This window comes from Rhinoderma darwinii, chromosome 13 (assembly GCF_050947455.1).
Source record: "Rhinoderma darwinii isolate aRhiDar2 chromosome 13, aRhiDar2.hap1, whole genome shotgun sequence".
NCBI classification, from domain to species: Eukaryota; Metazoa; Chordata; class Amphibia; order Anura; family Rhinodermatidae; genus Rhinoderma; species Rhinoderma darwinii.
In genome coordinates, this window is record NC_134699.1 from 59,784,818 (window position 1) to 59,804,296 (window position 19,479).

Below are 19,479 nucleotides of genomic sequence, written 5' to 3' on the forward strand. Positions count from 1 at the left end.
TTCCATTTACATATCCCTTTGGTTTTACCACACCATGTTAACCCTCTACTGTATGTTTCTATACTTGCTTATTAATGACATAATAGTTTGGGGAAGATTTTACCAAACAATGTATTTATGTATATATTTTCGCTGTCTTGCACTCTCGCCTTTTCGTTTGTTCAAACTGTTCTTTTATATTTAATCTTTTATATTTAACCTTTTAGATTGAATGCTAATTTTAAAATTTATTTGTTGCTTTGCGCTATGTTTTTAAAAAAAACCGGGTGTGACGTCATGATCGCACCTTGACCTTTTACAGATTTGGCGGTTTTTCTGACACATGGCTAATCGAACTTAGATGCTATATAAGCCATTTTGTGTGTAACTGTGCACATGGCCTGATGAAGACGACTGTCCGTCGTTGAAACGCGTAGCCAACTTGTTCAAATAAACTGAACTTACCAATACCTCTGGATATCGCTCCCTTTATTCCCACCACACAGCAGCGCCCCTGGAATGATCCAACTTTTTCTCCTGCAACTATCCGTAGTTCATTCTTAGTAAGAGCATGTAGAATTTTACCATTATATATATATATATATATATATATATATATATATATATATATATATATGATATGGCTAAGACTACTCTGTGCAATATTCTCTTTTCCAAGTTTGACGAGTAAATAATATTTTTTTTCCTTTTATACATGACCCCCTAGGTGTGTCCAATACATAGTACCGGCAATGAACTTGACAGCCATTTACGTCTGTTTTGATTTGTCAATTTCGGCGTTCCTTTGTTTGTACTTGTTGGTATGACAATTAATAACATGTTTTCCTACCTGACAATAACGGGCTCTCGTGTTTTAGCACCGCTTTTTCTACTAGGACATCACTAGCCGGAACATAGTGATGCCTGGACCTCACCATTGGTCATCCAAGTCTCAGCCAATATTAAAAATGTATCTTGATTTATTATTCTCTTGATCTTAATGTAATATTAAAATAAGCAGTCAATTTTATTGCTAAACCGGAGAGTGGTGCAGCCAAAGAAAGGCCTGTGCAGCACCAACAACTGGGGGATGTCTCACAATTTGAGAAGCATTGCATTAGGCCCTTTTACACGGGCCAGTTATCGGGCAATCACAGAACACTCATTCCCGATCATTGTCCTGTTTAAACAGGGCAACGATCAGCTGGCGAAATGGGCAAACGCTCGTTCATCGGCTGATCGTATCATTTATGCAGCCGAAAATATTATCGTTGTTGGCAGAACATCTTGGTGTGTAAACAGGCAGACGCGCTGCCAAAGTGATAGAAACGCGTGGGGACGAGCGATCGAAGTAACAAGTGCTTGTCCCCATACATAGCTCCCTATGAAAGCAGCAAACGGGCGCCGATCAATGAGCTGTCTGATTGATCGGCGCTCATTTACACGGCCCATGTCCACGGCCAATGACCTATTGCATTACATGTGCTGTGGAACCTGAAGAACATACCTGTCTGCCTGGTTCAATAATGAACCCCCACGAAGATGACGTCGACATGGTTGTAAACTCCCATCTCTCTTATGATGGAAAAAAAAAACTTCCATGAGAATTGAGGAGCTTTGCTTTTGTCTTGAGGTTCTGAAAGAAAATAAAACTTCTGTATAAGCAGCCTAAAGCCTCATTCACACAATGCAGATTTGGTCAGTATTTTGCATTAGTATTTTCAAGCTAAAATCAGGAATAGATGCAAAGAAGGGAAGAAGTATAAATCTTTTCATTATATTTCCCCCTATGTTTAGGATCCAGTCCTGGTTTTGACTTACAAATACTGATGCAAAATACTGATCGGGTATAAGTATGGCTTCTGTGGCTGCTATGGGGCCCATACTCATTACCAAGAACAGTGTAACATTGATTTCAATACAAGACCAAGCTGCCCCATTCTGCAGGAAGTGATGGCAAATTACAGGACCCTTCTATATTGGAATGGGTTGTATACAAATTTCCATAATTCTGTCTCGCTGAACCAATCATATGGTTTGGAGGTAGCGGTAATAATGCAGGGCAGTAAACCCACCCGTGAGGTGCGCCATCCAAAACATTTTGAAGCATTGTTGCTTAGGCCCATCACGCTTATGGCCTCCATTTAATGTATAGGCCGGGAAAGACTCCCGATGTATATGTCAAACGAATGCCTCCCACGGATGCCATACAGTGGCATCTGTCACCCATAGGAACTCATTTATTGGAAAATGTTGTATGGAATAACGTATTCTACTACACTATTCTATACCATATTTTTGTGCGGTAGATTGATGTATACCGGCCACGCGGAGACCTAAAGGACACTATTTTTGACTCTGTCGGCTATAGTAACCCTATAAACACTTTTAGGATGTACGTCAGGAGCTTTCCGGGCCTAAATCTGAAAACATATCAAGAAGAATGATAACTTACCAACAAGAGGCACTGGAGAATATTGTGCTGAGCAGAATCTGAAGAATGAATGCATCAGCAGATTGTTGAAAAATGCTGCAGGCAGATTTGCATGAAGGACTGAATGTTCACAAAGGCATCGATACAGGACTACACTGCACTGCTCGGATAACTGTTCAAATAGCAGCATTGCCGTACCTGTAATATAATAACCGGGATCGGTATAGACATAGGACATAGAAAGCTCGATCAGTCCTCCTTGACTAGATGATGTAACGGCAGCATAGGATGGAGAAATAGAATATAGGTATTTTCCTATGCTGTCCTCAGATATGGTAGCTTCGGAGTCTTGAAAGAGCCACTTTAAAAAAAAAATTTTATTAGGCTGGGTTCACACGAGGAGGAATTTCACTTGAATTCCGCTGCGGACACTCCGCAGCGTTAATCCGCAGCGGAGCCGTTTCTCCATTGACTTCCACTTCTATTTAGAAGTGTTCGTTTAGACGATGCGTAAAATTCCGCTGCGGTGCATAGGCCGCGGAGCAGGATTTGGTGTCCGCAGCATGCTCTGTCTGTTGCGGACCAGTGGCGGACTGGTTGCGGACTCATGGCGGAATTTCTCCATTGACTTCAATAGAGATTCTAAATTCCGCAATGAAGTCCGCAGCTGTCATGCACATGTTATGTGTGCTGCGGATGCGTCTTGCTTTTTTGACATGACATTTCTTCATTCTGGCTGGACCTATGTATTTCTAGGTCTACAGCCAGACTGAGGAAGTCAATGGGGCTCCCGTAATTACGGGAGCGTTGCTAGGAGACGTCAGTAAATAGTCACTGTCCAGGGTGCTGAAAGAGTTAAGCGATCGGCAGTAACTGTTTCTGCACCCTGGACAGTGACTACCGATCCCAATATACAGCAACCTGTCAAAAAAATAGAAGTTCATACTTACCGAGAACTCCCTGCTTCTGTCTCCAGTCCGGCTTCCCAGGATGACGTTTCAGTGTAAGTGACGGCTGCAGCCAATCACAGGCTGCAGCGATCACATGGACTGCCGCGTCATCCAGGGAGGTCGGGCTGGATGCCGAAAGAGGGACGCGTCACCAAGACAACGGCCGGTAAGTATGAAATTTGTTTACTTTCACTAGGGAAAGTGCTGGCCCTTCTCTCTATCCTGCACTGATAGAGAGAAGGGAAGCACTTTTACCGCAGTACGCAGCAGCTAGTCCGCATCAATTTACTGCACATTTTGGGCAGATCCGCCGCAGAATCTGCAACGCAGATTCTGTGCGGCACTGATGCGGACAGTTGCGGAGGAAATCCGCCACGTGGGGGCATGCCCTAATAATAACAATGCAATTTTTAGAATCATAATGCTTTATTGCTGCAGGATGCAAAAATATCTCATTGCCTGAGGAGGTCTCCCGCAGATCAGCAGCAGAGGTCTGTTCCCCTTTACAGCAGATCTCTAGACTCTCCCTCTTTATTGAGACTCATTTCTCTCAGTATATGAAATGATTTCTTCATGAACCGACTTCCTGGTGAGCTAGTGTTTATAAACAGATGCCCATTTGAACAAGCAAAGCTGAAGTCTAAAGCATAGGGGTGAACTGAGGTGCAGTCTAGACCTGTAATGAGACAGGAGGTTGATTTCAGACTGCCTTAGGCTTCCTATCGGCAGTGTATGTAAGCGGCAGTCACAGAGCCGACCCTAATGGTGAAAAGCTATAAATCAGCCATGTATTACCGATAAGTTTTGCCTTGCATTTAATTTTCAAAGTGATTTCATATAAATAAAGTTTTATCATTTTAAAATGAAAATGTTCTGCAACTTTCTAATATACTTTGTGTTTCCATTATTTCACCATTTTCAAGATTACTGCTTGCTGTCGGTGAAAGTGGATTCTTTTTACATACACACTTAAATGGACACTAACTTTTCAAACAATTTATGCTCATCTAATAGTATACCTGACATTATATATATATATATATATATATATATATATATATATATATCTCAACTTTTGTCATTTACTTACGTTTTAAAAATATAGTTGCTTTATCCCTGCAAATTCTGTGTGAAGTTACTGCCACTAGGTGTCTCCCTTTCTGTAATCTGCTACCCACCTCCTGTTGTCAACTAAAATCCAACTCTGCAGGAAGTCGGGGTGTCTCTTCACAGCCATGAAGGGGGAGGGAGCAAGAACAGAGAGAAAGAGAGGCACAGACATGCTGCCTATAGAGTCTATGGAGAGGAGAAGGGGTAGCAGGAGTACAGAGCGAGCGAGACACTGCTGCAAAAAGAAGCCTATCGAGATGGGAGACGGAGCAGGAAGAGGAAGCAGAAACAGAGAAAAAGACAGACACACTGCCCATAGAAGTCTATGGAGAGCGGGAGAGGAGCAGGAGGAGGAAGCAGGAGCAGACAGACACATACACGCTGCCCAAAGACGTCTATGGAGAGTGGAGGAGCAGCATGAGGAGGAAGTAGGAGCAGAAACACATACAAGCTGCTCATAGAAGTCTATGGAGAAGGGAGGAGGAGCAGGGAGACACAGAAATGCAGCCCATAGAACATGAACCAATGGAAGAAATAGAGTGCAAAAAAAGCCAAAGTACCATAATACATAGAAGGTATATCTTTATTAGTCAACACAACCATACTAGTTAAAAATCAGCCTAACATCAGAAAATGGATGACATCTACGGATCAAACAAACATATATATATATATATATATATATATATATACACACACTACCGTTCAAAAGTTTGGGGTCACCCAGACAATTTTGTGTTTTCCATGAAAACTCACACTTATATTTATCAAATGAGTTGCAAAATGACTAGAAAATATAGTCAAGACATTGACAAGGTTAGAAATAATGATTTTTATTTGAAATAATAATTTTCTCCTTCAAACTTTGCTTTGGTCTTGGAATGCTCCATTTGCAGCAATTCCAGCATTGCAGACCTTTGGCATTCTAGTAGTTAATTTGCTGAGGTAATCGGGAGAAATTTCACCCCATGCTTCCAGAAGCCCCTCCCACAAGTTGGATTGGCTTGATGGGCACTTCTTGCGTACCATACGGTCAAGCTGCTCCCACAACAGCTCTATGGGGTTGAGATCTGGTGACTGCGCTGGCCACTTCATTACAGATAGAATACCAGCTGCCTGCTTCTTCCCTAAATAGTTCTTGCATAATTTGGAGGTGTGCTTTGGGTCATTGTCCTGTTGTAGGATGAAATTGGCTCCAATCAAGCGCTGTCCACAGGGTATGGCATGGCGTTGCAAAATGGAGTGATAGCCTTCCTTATTCAAAATCCCTTTTACCTTGTACAAATCTCCCACTTTACCAGCACCAAAGCAACCCCAGACCATCACATTACCTCCACCATGCTTGACAGATGGCGTCAGGCGCTCTTCCAGCATCTTTTCAGTTGTTCTGCGTCTCACAAATGTTCTTCTGTGTGATCCAAACACCTCAAACTTCGATTCGTCTGTCCATAACACTTTTTTCCAATCTTCCTCTGTCCAATGTCTGTGTGCTTTTGCCCATATTAATCTTTTCCTTTTATTAGCCAGTGTCAGATATGGCTTTTTCTTTGCCACTCTGCCCTGAAGGTCAGCATCCCAGAGTCGCCTCTTCACTGTAGACGTTGACACTGGCGTTTTGCGGGTACTATTTAATGAAGCTGCCAGTTGAGGACCTGTGAGGCGTCTATTTCTCAAACTAGAGACTCTAATGTACTTGTCTTGTTGCTCAGTTGTGCAGCGGGGCCTCCCACTTCTCTTTCTACTCTGGTTAGAGCCTGTTTGTGCTGTCCTCTGAAGGGAGTAGTACACCGTTGTAGGAAATCTTCAGTTTCTTGGCAATTTCTCGCATGGAATAGCCTTCATTTCTAAGACCAAGAATAGACTGTCGAATTTCACATGAAAGCTCTCTTTTTCTAGCCATTTGGAGAGTTTAATCGAACCCACAAATGTAATGCTCCAGATTCTCAACTAGCTCAAAGGAAGGTCAGTTTTATAGCTCCTCTAAACAGCAAAACTGTTTACAGCGGTGCTAACATAATTGCACAAGGGTTTTCAAGTGTTTTCTAATCATCCATTAGCCTTCTAACACAGTTAGCAAACACAATGTACCATTAGAACACTGGAGTGATGGTTGCTGGAAATGGGCCTCTATACACCTATGTAGATATTGCATTAAAAACCAGACGTTTGCAGCTAGAATAGTCATTTAGCACATTAACAATGCATAGAGTGTATTTCTGATTAATTTAATGTTATCTTCATTGAAAAAAACTGTGCTTTTCTTACAAAAATAAGGAAATTTCTAATTGACCCTAAACTTTTGAACGGTAGTATATATATATATATATATATATAGATCGATGTATCACAGCCAAACATGAATCCCTCAATATAGATAATACCACAAAAACTGAGGAACAAAGTGAATTAGTGCACTCATGGGGACAGTAAGTGTGGACCTTTGTACAGCGCTGCGGAATATGTTGGCACTATATAAGTAACATAAATAATTAGTGCAACAATTTATATTAGTAAGCATGCATGCTGCAAGTACAGAGAACTCTGTTACAAATCCATGTTTCAAGATCACGTGTAATGACGTTCACCCCTGGACGATCATTCATCCTCATTCATTTTGCATCTTGTCGGCAGCGTATTCCGTTTACACGATGAGTTCTGCTGCCAACAAGCAACTTTTTATTTTTATCGCATAAAAGATCGGCTGAGGAACGGGTGTCCGTACGAGCCCGATCATTATTTAGCGTAAAAAGGCCCCTGATGATAGGCTGATCACACTGCGATCAGCGGTTATCTGTGGGGTAGCCTGGCAGCAGATGTCTCATTACCCTGCATCAAGGAAAACGAAGAACTACACAGATCCCATTAGAATCAATAGGCTATTTGTGTAGTGAATAGAAGTGCAGGTTTTCCAGAGAGAGATGTTCTTTGTAGCTGCTCACTGCTCTGGCTAATAGATGGGGTCCTTGATGGGGGACCCTCCACTATTAATCAGTATTCCCTAATAGGGTATTTGAAAATGGGTTTTTAACTAGATTCCAGGCACCATAAATGTTTTTGTATAGTGAAAACTTGAATATAAAATGCACTGACTGCACAAGACTTGTTACTCGCGTATCCCCAGCTGGCTTACGAAAAGCACGGCAAACAATGCATTTTGCATGGTCATGTCTACGGTAGAACGCAATCTTGCATTTCTGTAATATCGGGATGCGGTCGCATGAAATTGCATGTACACATATGAACACATGTGACTGAATACATCACACGCAGAATCGCACAGCACTAGAGAACTCATTGATATTAATGAGAGATCTGTAATGCTTAATATCCCCTGCGGAGGCACTGTAAGGATTAAACACTTTCTGCAGGGTTCCCTACAGATTACAGCTGATCGCTGGGAACACACAAGGAGCAAATGTTCAAAGCAGACAACCCCTTTCAGTGGAGATTCACATTAAAGGGATAGGGTTTCATTTTCAAATTGGAAAAAATTCCCTTAATCTGGTGTCAGTGGAACCTGATAATTACCAGATATTCTGGATTATCCCATGGTAGTAGTTAGGACGTCTATAAAACTCACTTCATTTTTTAACCATAAATATGTCTTTATTGGTTCTTGTGATATTATATTGATGGCAACACTTGTTGGATGATCAGATTTTCTGGATTATCAGATTCTAGATTAAACTAATGCCACTGTATTATTTTTGCTCATCGTAAATCTATATATTTTTTTTCTCCGTTTTCTTTTAAAGAATATCGTTGCTCTTGGTTATTGCAGCGTCACCTCATCATACTTATTACATTATAATACATACCTTATGCTTCTCGATGAACGTCATGCTGCAAAAACGGCAGAATGTAAATGGTGGGGGGGCTGGCAGCCATTTGCCCCATAATGCGCACTTTTTTTTTTACAATTGGAAATGAGCCTGAAAGAAGAATATGATAGGATTAGGTTCATTTTTTAGTGCGATTTAAATCAAGAGGTTAAATGTTCAATTCATAGCCATGGAGAGCGCCTAGCATTTATCGCTACGCTATTACGTTCTATTATTTTCTACGTAGGGTAAACCCAAGAAAGTCAATGGGAACCTGTAATACTTACAATTTGATCTCCAAGAGCTCAGGCACACGACCGTTTATATTTTGCGGTCCGTAAACAAATCCGCAAAACACGGACAGCACAGGGGTGGCATCCGTGTGCTGTCTGTGGTTTTCACGTCGCCATACGCTTGAATACGTGAGACTGATCCGCAAACACGGACAGGAATAGGACCTGCTCTGAGTTTTGCGACTCGCTCCCACACGGATCCGTAAAAACCACGGTCGTGTGCATGTGGCCATAGAAATGAATGGGTCAGTGTGCTAGCCGTAAAAAACACCAGCGCCCTAAGGCTCAGTTCACACGTTATGGATGTGTCACCGATTTTCATTGCAAATTATTCCCTTTGCAATGCAAAAGGATGAGCTCTGCATCAAATCTGCAACAAAATCTGCGACAAATTCACGACGTGTGAACTCAGCCTAAGGGTAAAGACACATGTAACGGCAACCAGGCAGACGCCCGATAAGCCGCCATGCGATTTTAACGCAGTAGGGCTCGTTTTTTACCCGCAAAAACGCACAGACACTAACAATTATTTATAAATCATGCCGATTAGCGATAAAACCGCATGGCGGCTTGTGTATTCGACTGCTACGTGTGTCTCTACCCGAAGGATGGCACCGATGACTCGGATGTGAAACTTAAAGCGTTTTTCTCATGAAAACAACCACTTTTTGAACGGCAGCTGCTTTATACACGTCGTGGTCTTGCCGCGAATTAGTGAAGATCGCAGCAAAAACTGCCATAGCAGGCAATCGCGGCAAGACTGCGATGCGTGAATAAACCCTTACCCCTGGTCAGACAGCCGCTACAAAGCAAACGTAGCATTACATGGCGGTCATTCAAGTGAATGTCCGTCAGTCCATCGCAATGACGGGCCTGGTCCACCAGATATGTTCCCTGTTATGGCTCATAGAGTGGGGGACCCCCTCTACCTAGAGACGTGTCAGGAACGGCAACCATTTTGGTCAGGAGTCCCTCTGTATTGGGAAGAAGCAAGAGAAATCACTGCCACCTTTGTTCTTGGGGACATTATTTATTTACCAACAGTAGGAAAACCTCTTTCGAGTCTTCATGTTTTCCTCTTTTCGCACGCAGATACCAATTCTATGCAGCCGTTTCTTGGCAAGCAATATGGACGCCATTATATCTCCCCAGGAGTACCGCAATATGGACGGTATATACGCATACAAGAAGCTTTGCTGTTCAGGACACTGGTAAAGCTGAGTGATAACCCCTGCAGCAGTTGTTATGGTAGTCACCCAGCTTTTCCAGGAACAGATATGACTAATAAACAACTGGGATTCCTTTACTGGAGCATTGTTAGGATTTTAAAGGAAAACTTTATAAATCCGATTAAAGTGTATATATATGAAGTAAGACTAAAGGGGAGTATGACTGCAGCCTTACTTTAACTGAAGGGACTGGCTGACTAAATATTTCCAGTCAGACTTTTCGCAACCATATTGTGCGTCATTGAAAACTTTATTGCACAGCACGGCGCCTGACAAAGTCTATTTCTGGAGCTTTCTGAGGGAAAATGTCCCAAATTCTGTGTAAATAACAGCATAAAACCCCTGTACGTTGAGTGAAATAACACGCAGCGTAAGGTCATCGGGTTCACTCCACTCAGAAACCGGCATGAGAGGGGAAAAAAGGCGGCCTCCCCTGGAACTACATGTCCCGTCATGCCCCGCGAACGCTCCCAGAAACCGCGCATGCGCTTTGCGTCCCCGATTCCAAGTTTGGAGCTTTTCAGCTGGCAGCCCTTGGCCCATCATGTAGGTGCAGAGCCCGGGATCTCGGCTGCAACTGCAAGTGCTGGAAATCTTGTTTCACGGACCGGAGAGGACGGCGATCACTGTGCATTAGGGGGCTTTTGCTGTGCAATCCAGGAACAGGCAGTGCAAGCACCTCCTGCAACCCCAGCAGCTCTGCAGGAAGATCTGGAGCCTGCAGTTTGCATCTTTGTTGTAAAACTAGAAAGAAAGAGAGGAGAGGAGAGGCAAAGTCTTTTGTGCACCCCTCCCCCTTCCCATCAAAGCAAAGGGGAGAATGTCTCAGCCTAGTAAAGGAGGTAAGGGATCAGAATTGTGGAGTTTGCACAGTGCAAATGCAAAATCTCCCGTGTGCATATGAGAGTGCAGCAGTGCAGGCAGCAGTGTGCCAGTGCATTAGCAAGTTTGAGGCTTCCCTGGTGCAGTTGCATTTCCTGTTTGCGTGCTGCCCTTCTGCAGAGTTCCTACAAGGCAGGGCTTCCATGCAACATGTCCGTAGATCGCCGCTCCTAGCGCAGTCTGCACCCCACACGTTACACGGCTGCACAGCTCAAAGTGGAATTTAGTCTGTTTTTTTTAAATTCTGCAGCCGGGGGGCCATGCAGATCTGCAGGGGCCATGAACGAGTTAAAATTGCATGCACTTTTTTTGCAGCGTATTATACTGCAGGGTTTCTTTTGCCTCATTTTAGATGATTCGTTTGCATGTATGCACTTTTTTTTAATTTTTATTTTTGCATTGTTTTTACTTTTATTGCATTGTACGGTCTACATGGAAATTTTACTGATTGCCTATCTTTGCATTTATTTGGTTTCTGCAACATAATTCGCACCATTTAATTAGCCTTTATATGTTTTTAAATATTGCACGCATTACTTTTTGTTTGTTTTTGACTTTTTTTTATTGTAAAATATAGAAAAACTAAATATTTTGTTTTTTTTTTTATATCTTTTTGCATTGCTGCAGATTGTTCTGTGCAGTTGCAATTCAGCTGTGCAGGATTTAGCCCCTCCTCCTTGTGTAGATACCACCTCCTCCTTGTGTGTGTGTGTGTATGTATGTATGTGTATATATATCTCTATCCCCTCCTTGTGTATATACTATCCCTTCCTCCCCGTATATACCACCCTCCCTCCACCTCCTTGTATATACCACCCCCCCTTCCTCCTCCTTGTATATACCACCCCCCCTTCCTCCTCCTTGTATATACCACCCCCCCTTCCTCCTCCTTGTATATACCACCCCATCTCCTCCTTGTATATACCACCCCATCTCCTCCTTGTATATACCACCCCCCTTCCTCCTCCTTGTATATACCTCCACCTCCTTGTGTATATACCACTCCTCCTCCTTGTATATACCTTCTTCAGGCCGGACTTGGACTGCCCTCTTTTCTCTCGCCCTTTGCACAGCCAGGCTTGGTATTGATTGGCACGGCACTGGTTATATACACTGAGCTATTTAAAACGTCCTTTATGAAAGACTATTTTAACAGTTCTACCCCTAAGGCCTTGCAAGTGGCTGCAGAAGCCAATGAAATGACACACTGGAAGGGAAAAACAAACCGCGGGACTCTTACTGCGGGTTAATGGGGGGATTAGATGTGAGAGCTGTTTGTGGATTCTTTAGAAGTCTTGGCTTGCTGCTGATGGGATCCGTCAAGTGTTTTTCTAGGTTTATTTCGGCACAAAGGGTCGGGGTTTTCTGGCAGTATTACGGCTATGTGAAACTGTCCTAAGCCCTAATGCACACGACCGTGTGTGCCGTCCGAGTCCCGTCCTTGATCCGTGGAAAGATAGGAAATGTTCTATCTTTCAACAGATCGGAGAGTTTGGTGCGTTTTCACAGACCCGATTCACCCACTAAAGGGAATGGATACTGGAAAGCTATCGGATGCTGTGAAAAATGGCCAGAGTGGCACTCGGTTGTGTGCAGGAGGGCTAAGACCCCTTTTCCACTCTCACGACGAGGAAGGAAATAATTTTTAATTGATACAGTTTTTCTTTTTTGCACTATTGGAATAGCATCGGGGCCTATGTTGTTATATACAAAAATTAATTATCCAGATCACCCTCATGGACCATCAGGGTGTGTGTTTTTGGGCTATCCAAATGTTCCCTAAAGTAGACAATAAATATAGAATGGAAGAACCTTCTTCCTTAGGGCCGCCATGTTGGGGGTGTTGCGCTCCTATATATATATATATATATTTGTGATCCCCTGTCAATCTTTATAAATGATATCTTTATTGTGGGCCACTATGAACGTAGCTTTGCTCCTCGGATGGTCTGACTCCTGAAGAGTTTTACCCCCCCCCCCCCCTGGAAGTTTTTATAGGAAATACAGACTCCCGGGTGGCAGATAATTCAGCCAGGCTCCAGTTACGGCCTACAGAGATTGTGGGAGATCTATAAGACCGGCGAGCAGTAATCACAGTGCAAAAAATGGCGTCTGGAGAGTATCGTGCACGAGTCCTATTAAATTGAACCTGCGTGAACCGTAAATAGCAAAAAAAAAACACACAAAACGTCTGTTTTTATATTGCGATAGTTCGGCACAGAACTGTACTACGATATATGCAGAGCAGAGATGTCTGATTAGGAGTTAATGTTATAACGTCTGCGTTTCATTTTATGCCGCACAATTCTTACTATATTCCTCCGACTGTTGAGTAGTCCGGAAAACCTAATATTCTGTTGATGCCGGATTAACGGAATTGTGCTGCATGTACTTTACAGTTGCGCTAAAGTTGTTGCAGGCTAGGTCCACCTCGGTGTGTCGTTTGCAAAAGCTAGACAGAAAATGTAGTCTGCTAGTTCAGGCTTATGTATGACCCCCACCTCCCCAATTGCGTTGCAATTATTAAAATCAATCCTTATGTTAGACAGCCCCACCCCCCGCAAGAAAAAAAAAATATGGAACCCCTTTCCAGCTTTAAATAAAAATTATTCATCATTTAATGAACCCCCCCCCCCCACATGACGTCCATATAATATGACCTATAGACCGGCGTTGTATTCACGAGACAACCTCTATAATTGTACCTGTTTTTAACATTCAGATGTATTTTTTTCTACCGTACATTTCTATTCACTGACAGCAAGCGTAGATCCCATTTGTGGAATTATATCACCTAAGCTTATTAGCAAGTTGCAGAAATTGAGCTTTTATTTTAATCTGAAAAGCATGTATTAGTAAGAATTGCAATGCACCACGCAGAGCTCTGCAGCTCGGATAGACGTAGCGTTCGTATGTTCAGGGCGGAGCCAATTACAGTTTTGTTTTTGTTTTTTTGTGGTTTCATTTTAATACATTTCCCATTTATTCTCCTCAGACGTGTCACTGTGCTAACCAGTCCACTTAACAATCCCAGGACGTCAGTGATAAGACGTTGAGTCAAATACTCCTGGTCACATTGCTGCGTACGTTCTTCTATGTGGAGTCTATATGGAGTTCATAGATTTATTTATTTTGTCCAGACACCTTTTGGGTATCCTAGGTGACATCCATGTTGCGCGTCGTCACCCCCCCCCCCCCTTAGATCAGACTTGTATCTGGCTGGGAGGCAGCTTGCGGTGGCAGCAACCTTCCTCCTCTGCTGTGTGTACAATGGGGGACCAGTCAATCTGACCAGGAGGGTTTTATCTGTGTCCAGTTTTTGCTATTATAGGTGTTACTTTGTGCAGTGTGTACTTTCCCATATGTCTTCGCACCGAACCCCCCCCCCCCCCCCCCCCCAGCATTAAAGACTTGACAAATCCATTTTTGAATCCTATTAATTGAATATAGTAAAAAAACATCCTTGTACTGAGGGGGTCGTGGGTAACATTTTTGCTAGGATCCCCCTATGTTGCATGTGTTCTGACCGGGGGGAGATCTCAGAGATATTCGATGACTATTTTTAAGTCGTCCAGGAAATAGAAACCACAGAAAACCTTCTTATTTCTTTTCTCACATTGATTTTCTGTCATGATATAAGTTGTATGTGTGGCAGTGAGTGGGTTAACAGATGCATTTGCAGCCATTGATTTCTCTGCTGGAAGTGGATGCAGGCATTTTTGGGATTGCAGTGTAAATAATTTGTTCCAGAGTCATCGACGTCGTCTTTTCAGCCTCTTTTGGTAGTTCGGTGCTGGGTGACCACCTTTTAATGGCGGCTAATGCCGTGCCCGTGATGGTTGTCACTCCGTTTTTCACCGTTCCTGACTAGCGTGTCGCTCTGCATTGCTACATATGTGACTCTCTTTGGGTAACCATCTTAATTGGCCTGATGATGGAAACTCTTTTTTTGTATACGTTTTTCGTTTTCAGGAACTTTTCTCCATTCACATACAAATCTTCTGGTTGGCCTTGGAAACACATGGCGATTGATCTCCCCAGCAGAATTCTGAATTTAGCTTTAGCTATGACTGGAGAAGAAAACATCATGAAACTCAGAATCGGTAAAGAAAAGTTACCTGTAGATTATGACTGCGGTATTTCAGTTGCTTTTAAAGGCATCATACCAAGCTCAAGATCTATCAATTCTCAAAAGGATAACGGTCTGATGACTGGGGGCCTCATTGATCACTAGAACAGGGGTCCCGGGCCCCCCATTGCACCCCTTGCAGTGAGCAGAACTTTGAATGGACCTGCGGGTCTGATGGAGTGCAGTCCTCCGATGTTTCGGTCAACCCCATTGACCTTGAATGGGGGTGGGGAGGGCGATCGCTCCTCCATTCGAGCTTCTCCACTATGCGGGCCTGAGTAGGAACGAGGGGCTTTGAACCCCTGTTCTAATGATCGGTGGGACCCCAAGCGGCGCTCCTTTTATTGGACGAATGGTGCCCCATGTGGCCTGTCATCTAATGGCCATAGACGTGGGATAATTCGATGCCATTTCCCTATGGGTTTGTAGTTAAACGAAGATAAGCGGTGCCTATCACAAATCAAAATGCAATTTGATGAATTGTCCAGTTGGAAATCTTATTCACATGAGACATTTTTTGGCCTGTGGGGCTCCTTGAGTTTCCTGGCAGTGACCGGCTCCCCTTCCTTCGTTTCTTATCTTGTACTGATTTGTGAGTTGCAGCCTGTATTGAAAGAAGTGCTCTGAATTCTGCAGGCTTCAAAGCTGAAATCTCCAGCATTTGCTGCTTGTTCAGTGTCTGCCTGGAGCTTGCTCTGGTGATTTTCATTCTGGGAAGTGTCGTCTTTACACCAGGCATTGTACAGTCTTCTATATTAGGAAAAATCATCTGTCCCGCTACTTTATAGAAGCTCAGTAAGGCTAATAGGACAGTGTTTGACAACAAACTTGCTGACTGTTTCCAATAGCAATCAGTAGAATTGTGAATTCAGGAACAATACAAGATTAGTAAAGTAATGTATTTATAGTTAACCCTTTATACAGATTCTATCTATCTATCTATCTATCTATCTAATCATCTAGTGTTTAATGGTGGACATACACTTTGAGGTTTACAGTAAATACCCAAGGACCCAGTTTTGCTGCAGGGTAACAGCCCTACCCACAATCATGGATTTTTCAGAACTATTGACTCTCTTTTTATTTCAGGAATACGTTTTAAGGAATACAGGCCGCTGTAAAAGGCTTTGATTTCTCTGTGGCTGCCCTGTATACTTGTAAACTGACATTATAATATGGAATAAGTAAGTGACTCCAAGAAGAGTGTCACTAGGTTATGGATGGGGGCGCTGTTGCATTTGTGCTTATGCATTTTTGGCTCTGGCAGTGGTGGAAAGTGGTACTGCAAGCTGCTTCTTTGATGGGAGAGCTACAGGGCAGCTCCATAGAGTTAACCGTTCCTGACCATTTCCATATGGTTCTGTGCTGCTGTGTGTGCAGTGTTGCAATTACATTTCCCATGCGTCTGATGCATTTAGGCACCTTCCTGTAATAACTTCTAAGTAATTGCGTTTCATGTAGATGTCCGGCCCTAAGATTGGCACGAACGCCGGTTTGGTGTACAGTGAACACTTTTCATTTGTAGGTGTTCCTTTAATTTGTCACACAGCTCCTGGGTACGTGAAGAAGACCCCCACAAGCAAAGGAGTTGGTGAGTCTGTTGGGTGAATTATCCGTGTTGTGTGCATGAGCACGGTTGCCATACAGCACACTAACGCTGTTTCTTCATATCATTATCATCATCCTTCAAGTGTACATCCACCTTCAAACAATGTTTCATCGTTTAGATATGAGTAACATTGTATTACATATCCTGTACTGATCCTGAGTTACATCCTGTATTATACTCCAGAGCTGCACTCACTATTCTGCTGGTGGAGTCACTGTGTACATACATTACCTTACTTATCCTGTACTGATCCTGAGTTACATCCTGTATTATACACCAGAGCTGCACTCACTATTCTGCTGGTGGAGTCACTGTGTATATACATTACCTTACTTATCCTGTACTGATCCTGAGTTACATCCTGTATTATACTCCAGAGCTGCACTCACTATTCTGCTGGTGGAGTCACTGTGTATATACATTACATTACTTATCCTGTACTGATCCTGAGTAACATCCTGTATTATACTCCAGAGCTGCACTCACTATTCTGCTGGTGGAGTCACTGTGTACATACATTACATTACTTCTCCTATACTGATCCTGAGTTACATCCTGTATTATACTCCAGAGCTGCACTCGCTATTCTGCTGGTGGGGTCACTGTGTACATTCATTACATTACTTATCCTGTACTGATCCCGAGTTACATCCTGTATTATACTCCAGAGCTGCACTCACTATTCTGCTGGTGGAGTCACTGTGTACATACATTACATTACCGTGTTTCCCCGATAGTAAGACACCCCCGATTGTAAGACGTATCGGGGGTTTCAGGGGGGTCGGCTAATATAAGCCGTACCCCGAAAGTAAGACATATGTCTTACTTTCGGGGAAACACGGGGGTATTGCCGCCTCCTGCCCACTTCCGCGCCGCCCCCCTCTCCATACGTCACCGCGCCGTCCCCTGCACTTGCTCCTGCTGCAACTGCCGGAATCGAAGCGCGCGCCGATTCCGGCAGTTTAACCCATTAAATGCCGCTGTCAATAGTGACAGCGGCATTTAATGTGTTTGACAGAGGGGGGAGCTCCCTCTGTCACCCGATCGGCGCCCCCGCAAACAAATCGCGGGTCGCCGTCGGGTTTCCATGACAGCCGGGGGTCTAACAAAGACCCCCAGGTCTGCCTTCAGCATCTGCCTGTTAGGCGATGCCGGAGGCATGACCTAATAGGTTGCCTGTCAGTTTTACACTGACAGGCAATAATGCTTCGGTATACTAAGTATACCAAAGCATTATATATGCGATCGGCACATCGCATAGTGAAGTCCCCTGGTGGGACTAAAAAAAAAAATGTAAAACAGTTAAATAAAGTTTGTGAAAAAAAAAATAAAAAAAAATTCGACAATTTTTTTACAATATAAGACATACCCCGAAAGTAAGACATAGTGGGGCTTTTGGGGATAAAAAGAAAGTAAGACACTGTCTTACTTTCGGGGAAACACGGTACTTATCCTATACTGATCCTGAGTTTCATCCTGTATTATACTCCAGAGCTGCACTCGCTATTCTGCTGGTGGGGTCACTGTGTACATTCATTACATTACTTATCCTGTACTGATCCTGAGTTACATCCTGTATTATACTCCAGAGCTGCACTCACTATTCTGCTGGTGGAGTCACTGTGTACATACATTACATTACTTATCCCATACTGATCCTGAGTTACATCCTGTATTATACTCCAGAGCTGCACTCGCTATTCTGCTGGTGGGGTCACTGTGTACATTCATTACTTCTCCTGTACTGATCCTGATCCAGAGCTGCACTCACTATTCTACATGCTTGAGAGCTGAAGTCTTCCAGCATTATAACTTTCCCACAACATTATAGTTAATGTAGCCAGCTTGCTGACTCTTTCCAATGATGACCAGCAGAGCTGTAGATGCCATTTAGGGCTATAATTTACAATAAGATAATCAATACAATGTATTTACAATGTTACTAAAATTGATAGAATATATCTATATGCTTTAAAATGTTGCCTGAAGGTGGACATACCCTTTAAATACGATCTTCTAAGAGATTTCTATAAAGGTAGGTGCGCCGTCTAATCCATCAAGTAGATGACAGGTGTAAGACCCTGAGCATTGAGTGGGTGGGCTATATAGTGTCAGCATTTAGCATCCATTTTTTTTTTGCATAGCTGTTTAAGGTGGTGACATACCATGCAGACAGATGCCCATTAACAGGGGCATCTACAAGAGAAATGGGTGCACCGATGAGGGGCTTACTAGACAGCCAGGAAGAAGGTGCTGTATGAGGAGCTCACACAGACGTAAAGATCATTGTTGCCATTACTTTTTGACTGTTGGCGGTATGACTTGCGGGACCCCACCACGGCTCCCCACCACCTGCTGTGCACTTTGAGATGGGGATATCCCTTTAATGATCCTCTTTCGGGTAATTTCTATGAAAAGATTAGGTTTTGAGGCTACGTTTTAAATGCTGCTTCATGTTGTATAAACAAAGTTCTAAAACTCTCTAAGGCTATGTTCACACGGGGTCTTTTGCCGAGTTTTTTGACGCGGAAACCGCGTCGCAAAACTCGGCAGAAACGGCCCGAGAACGCCTCCCATTGATTTCAATGGGAGGCGTCGGCGTCTTTTTCCCGCGAGCAGTAAAACTGCCTCGCGGGAAAAAGAAGCGACATGCCCTATCTTCGGGCGCTTCCGCCTCCGACCTCCCATTGACTTCAATGGGAGGCAGGAGAAAGCGTGTTTTCTGCCCGCGGCGCTCAATGGCCGCGGGCGAAAAACGGCGCGATCATTGCTTTTCAAACGGAGTATTTTGGGGGAGGAATATCTGCCTCAAAATTCCGTTTGGAGCTTTGAGGCAGATATTCCTCCCCCAAAATACTCCGTGTGAACATAGCCTAAAACCTTTTTGTTTAAATTGCTTCAAGTTCTCTACTTGCTGTCGGTGAATAAGATAAACACCCTTTTTTTTACATCCATTGTTTAAACCTAAGGGGGGAGTTCACACAGAGTTTTTTTTTACCCGCAAACCGCGTCAGAAAACGCACCAAAAATGCCTCCCATTGAT

The 19,479-nt window shown here is 43.3% G+C and overlaps 2 protein-coding genes across 3 annotated transcripts in view; one reads left to right on the forward strand and one right to left on the reverse strand.

Annotated features, from left to right (window-relative positions):
• Positions 1–10,205, reverse strand: part of ABCA5 (ATP binding cassette subfamily A member 5) — a 145,257-nt gene extending 135,052 nt beyond the window's left edge. The window contains exons 1-4 of the mRNA XM_075845150.1: positions 9,992–10,205; positions 8,292–8,405; positions 2,435–2,611; positions 1,487–1,615 (exon numbers count right to left, since the gene is read on the reverse strand). The gene's annotated coding sequence lies outside the window, so the exon portion shown is untranslated. The remainder of the gene's footprint in view (positions 1–1,486; positions 1,616–2,434; positions 2,612–8,291; positions 8,406–9,991) is intronic.
• Positions 10,206–10,297: 92 nt separating this feature from the next.
• The window catches only part of MAP2K6 (mitogen-activated protein kinase kinase 6), a 41,688-nt gene continuing 32,506 nt past the window's right edge, over positions 10,298–19,479 (forward strand). The window contains exons 1-2 of one of the 2 annotated variants that reach the window (XM_075845156.1): positions 10,298–10,658; positions 16,377–16,418. In XM_075845156.1, coding sequence (XP_075701271.1) covers positions 10,637–10,658; positions 16,377–16,418 — 64 coding nt within the window. In that variant the 5' untranslated portion in view covers positions 10,298–10,636. The remainder of the gene's footprint in view (positions 10,659–16,376; positions 16,419–19,479) is intronic. The other variant, XM_075845157.1, reaches the window with a different exon arrangement.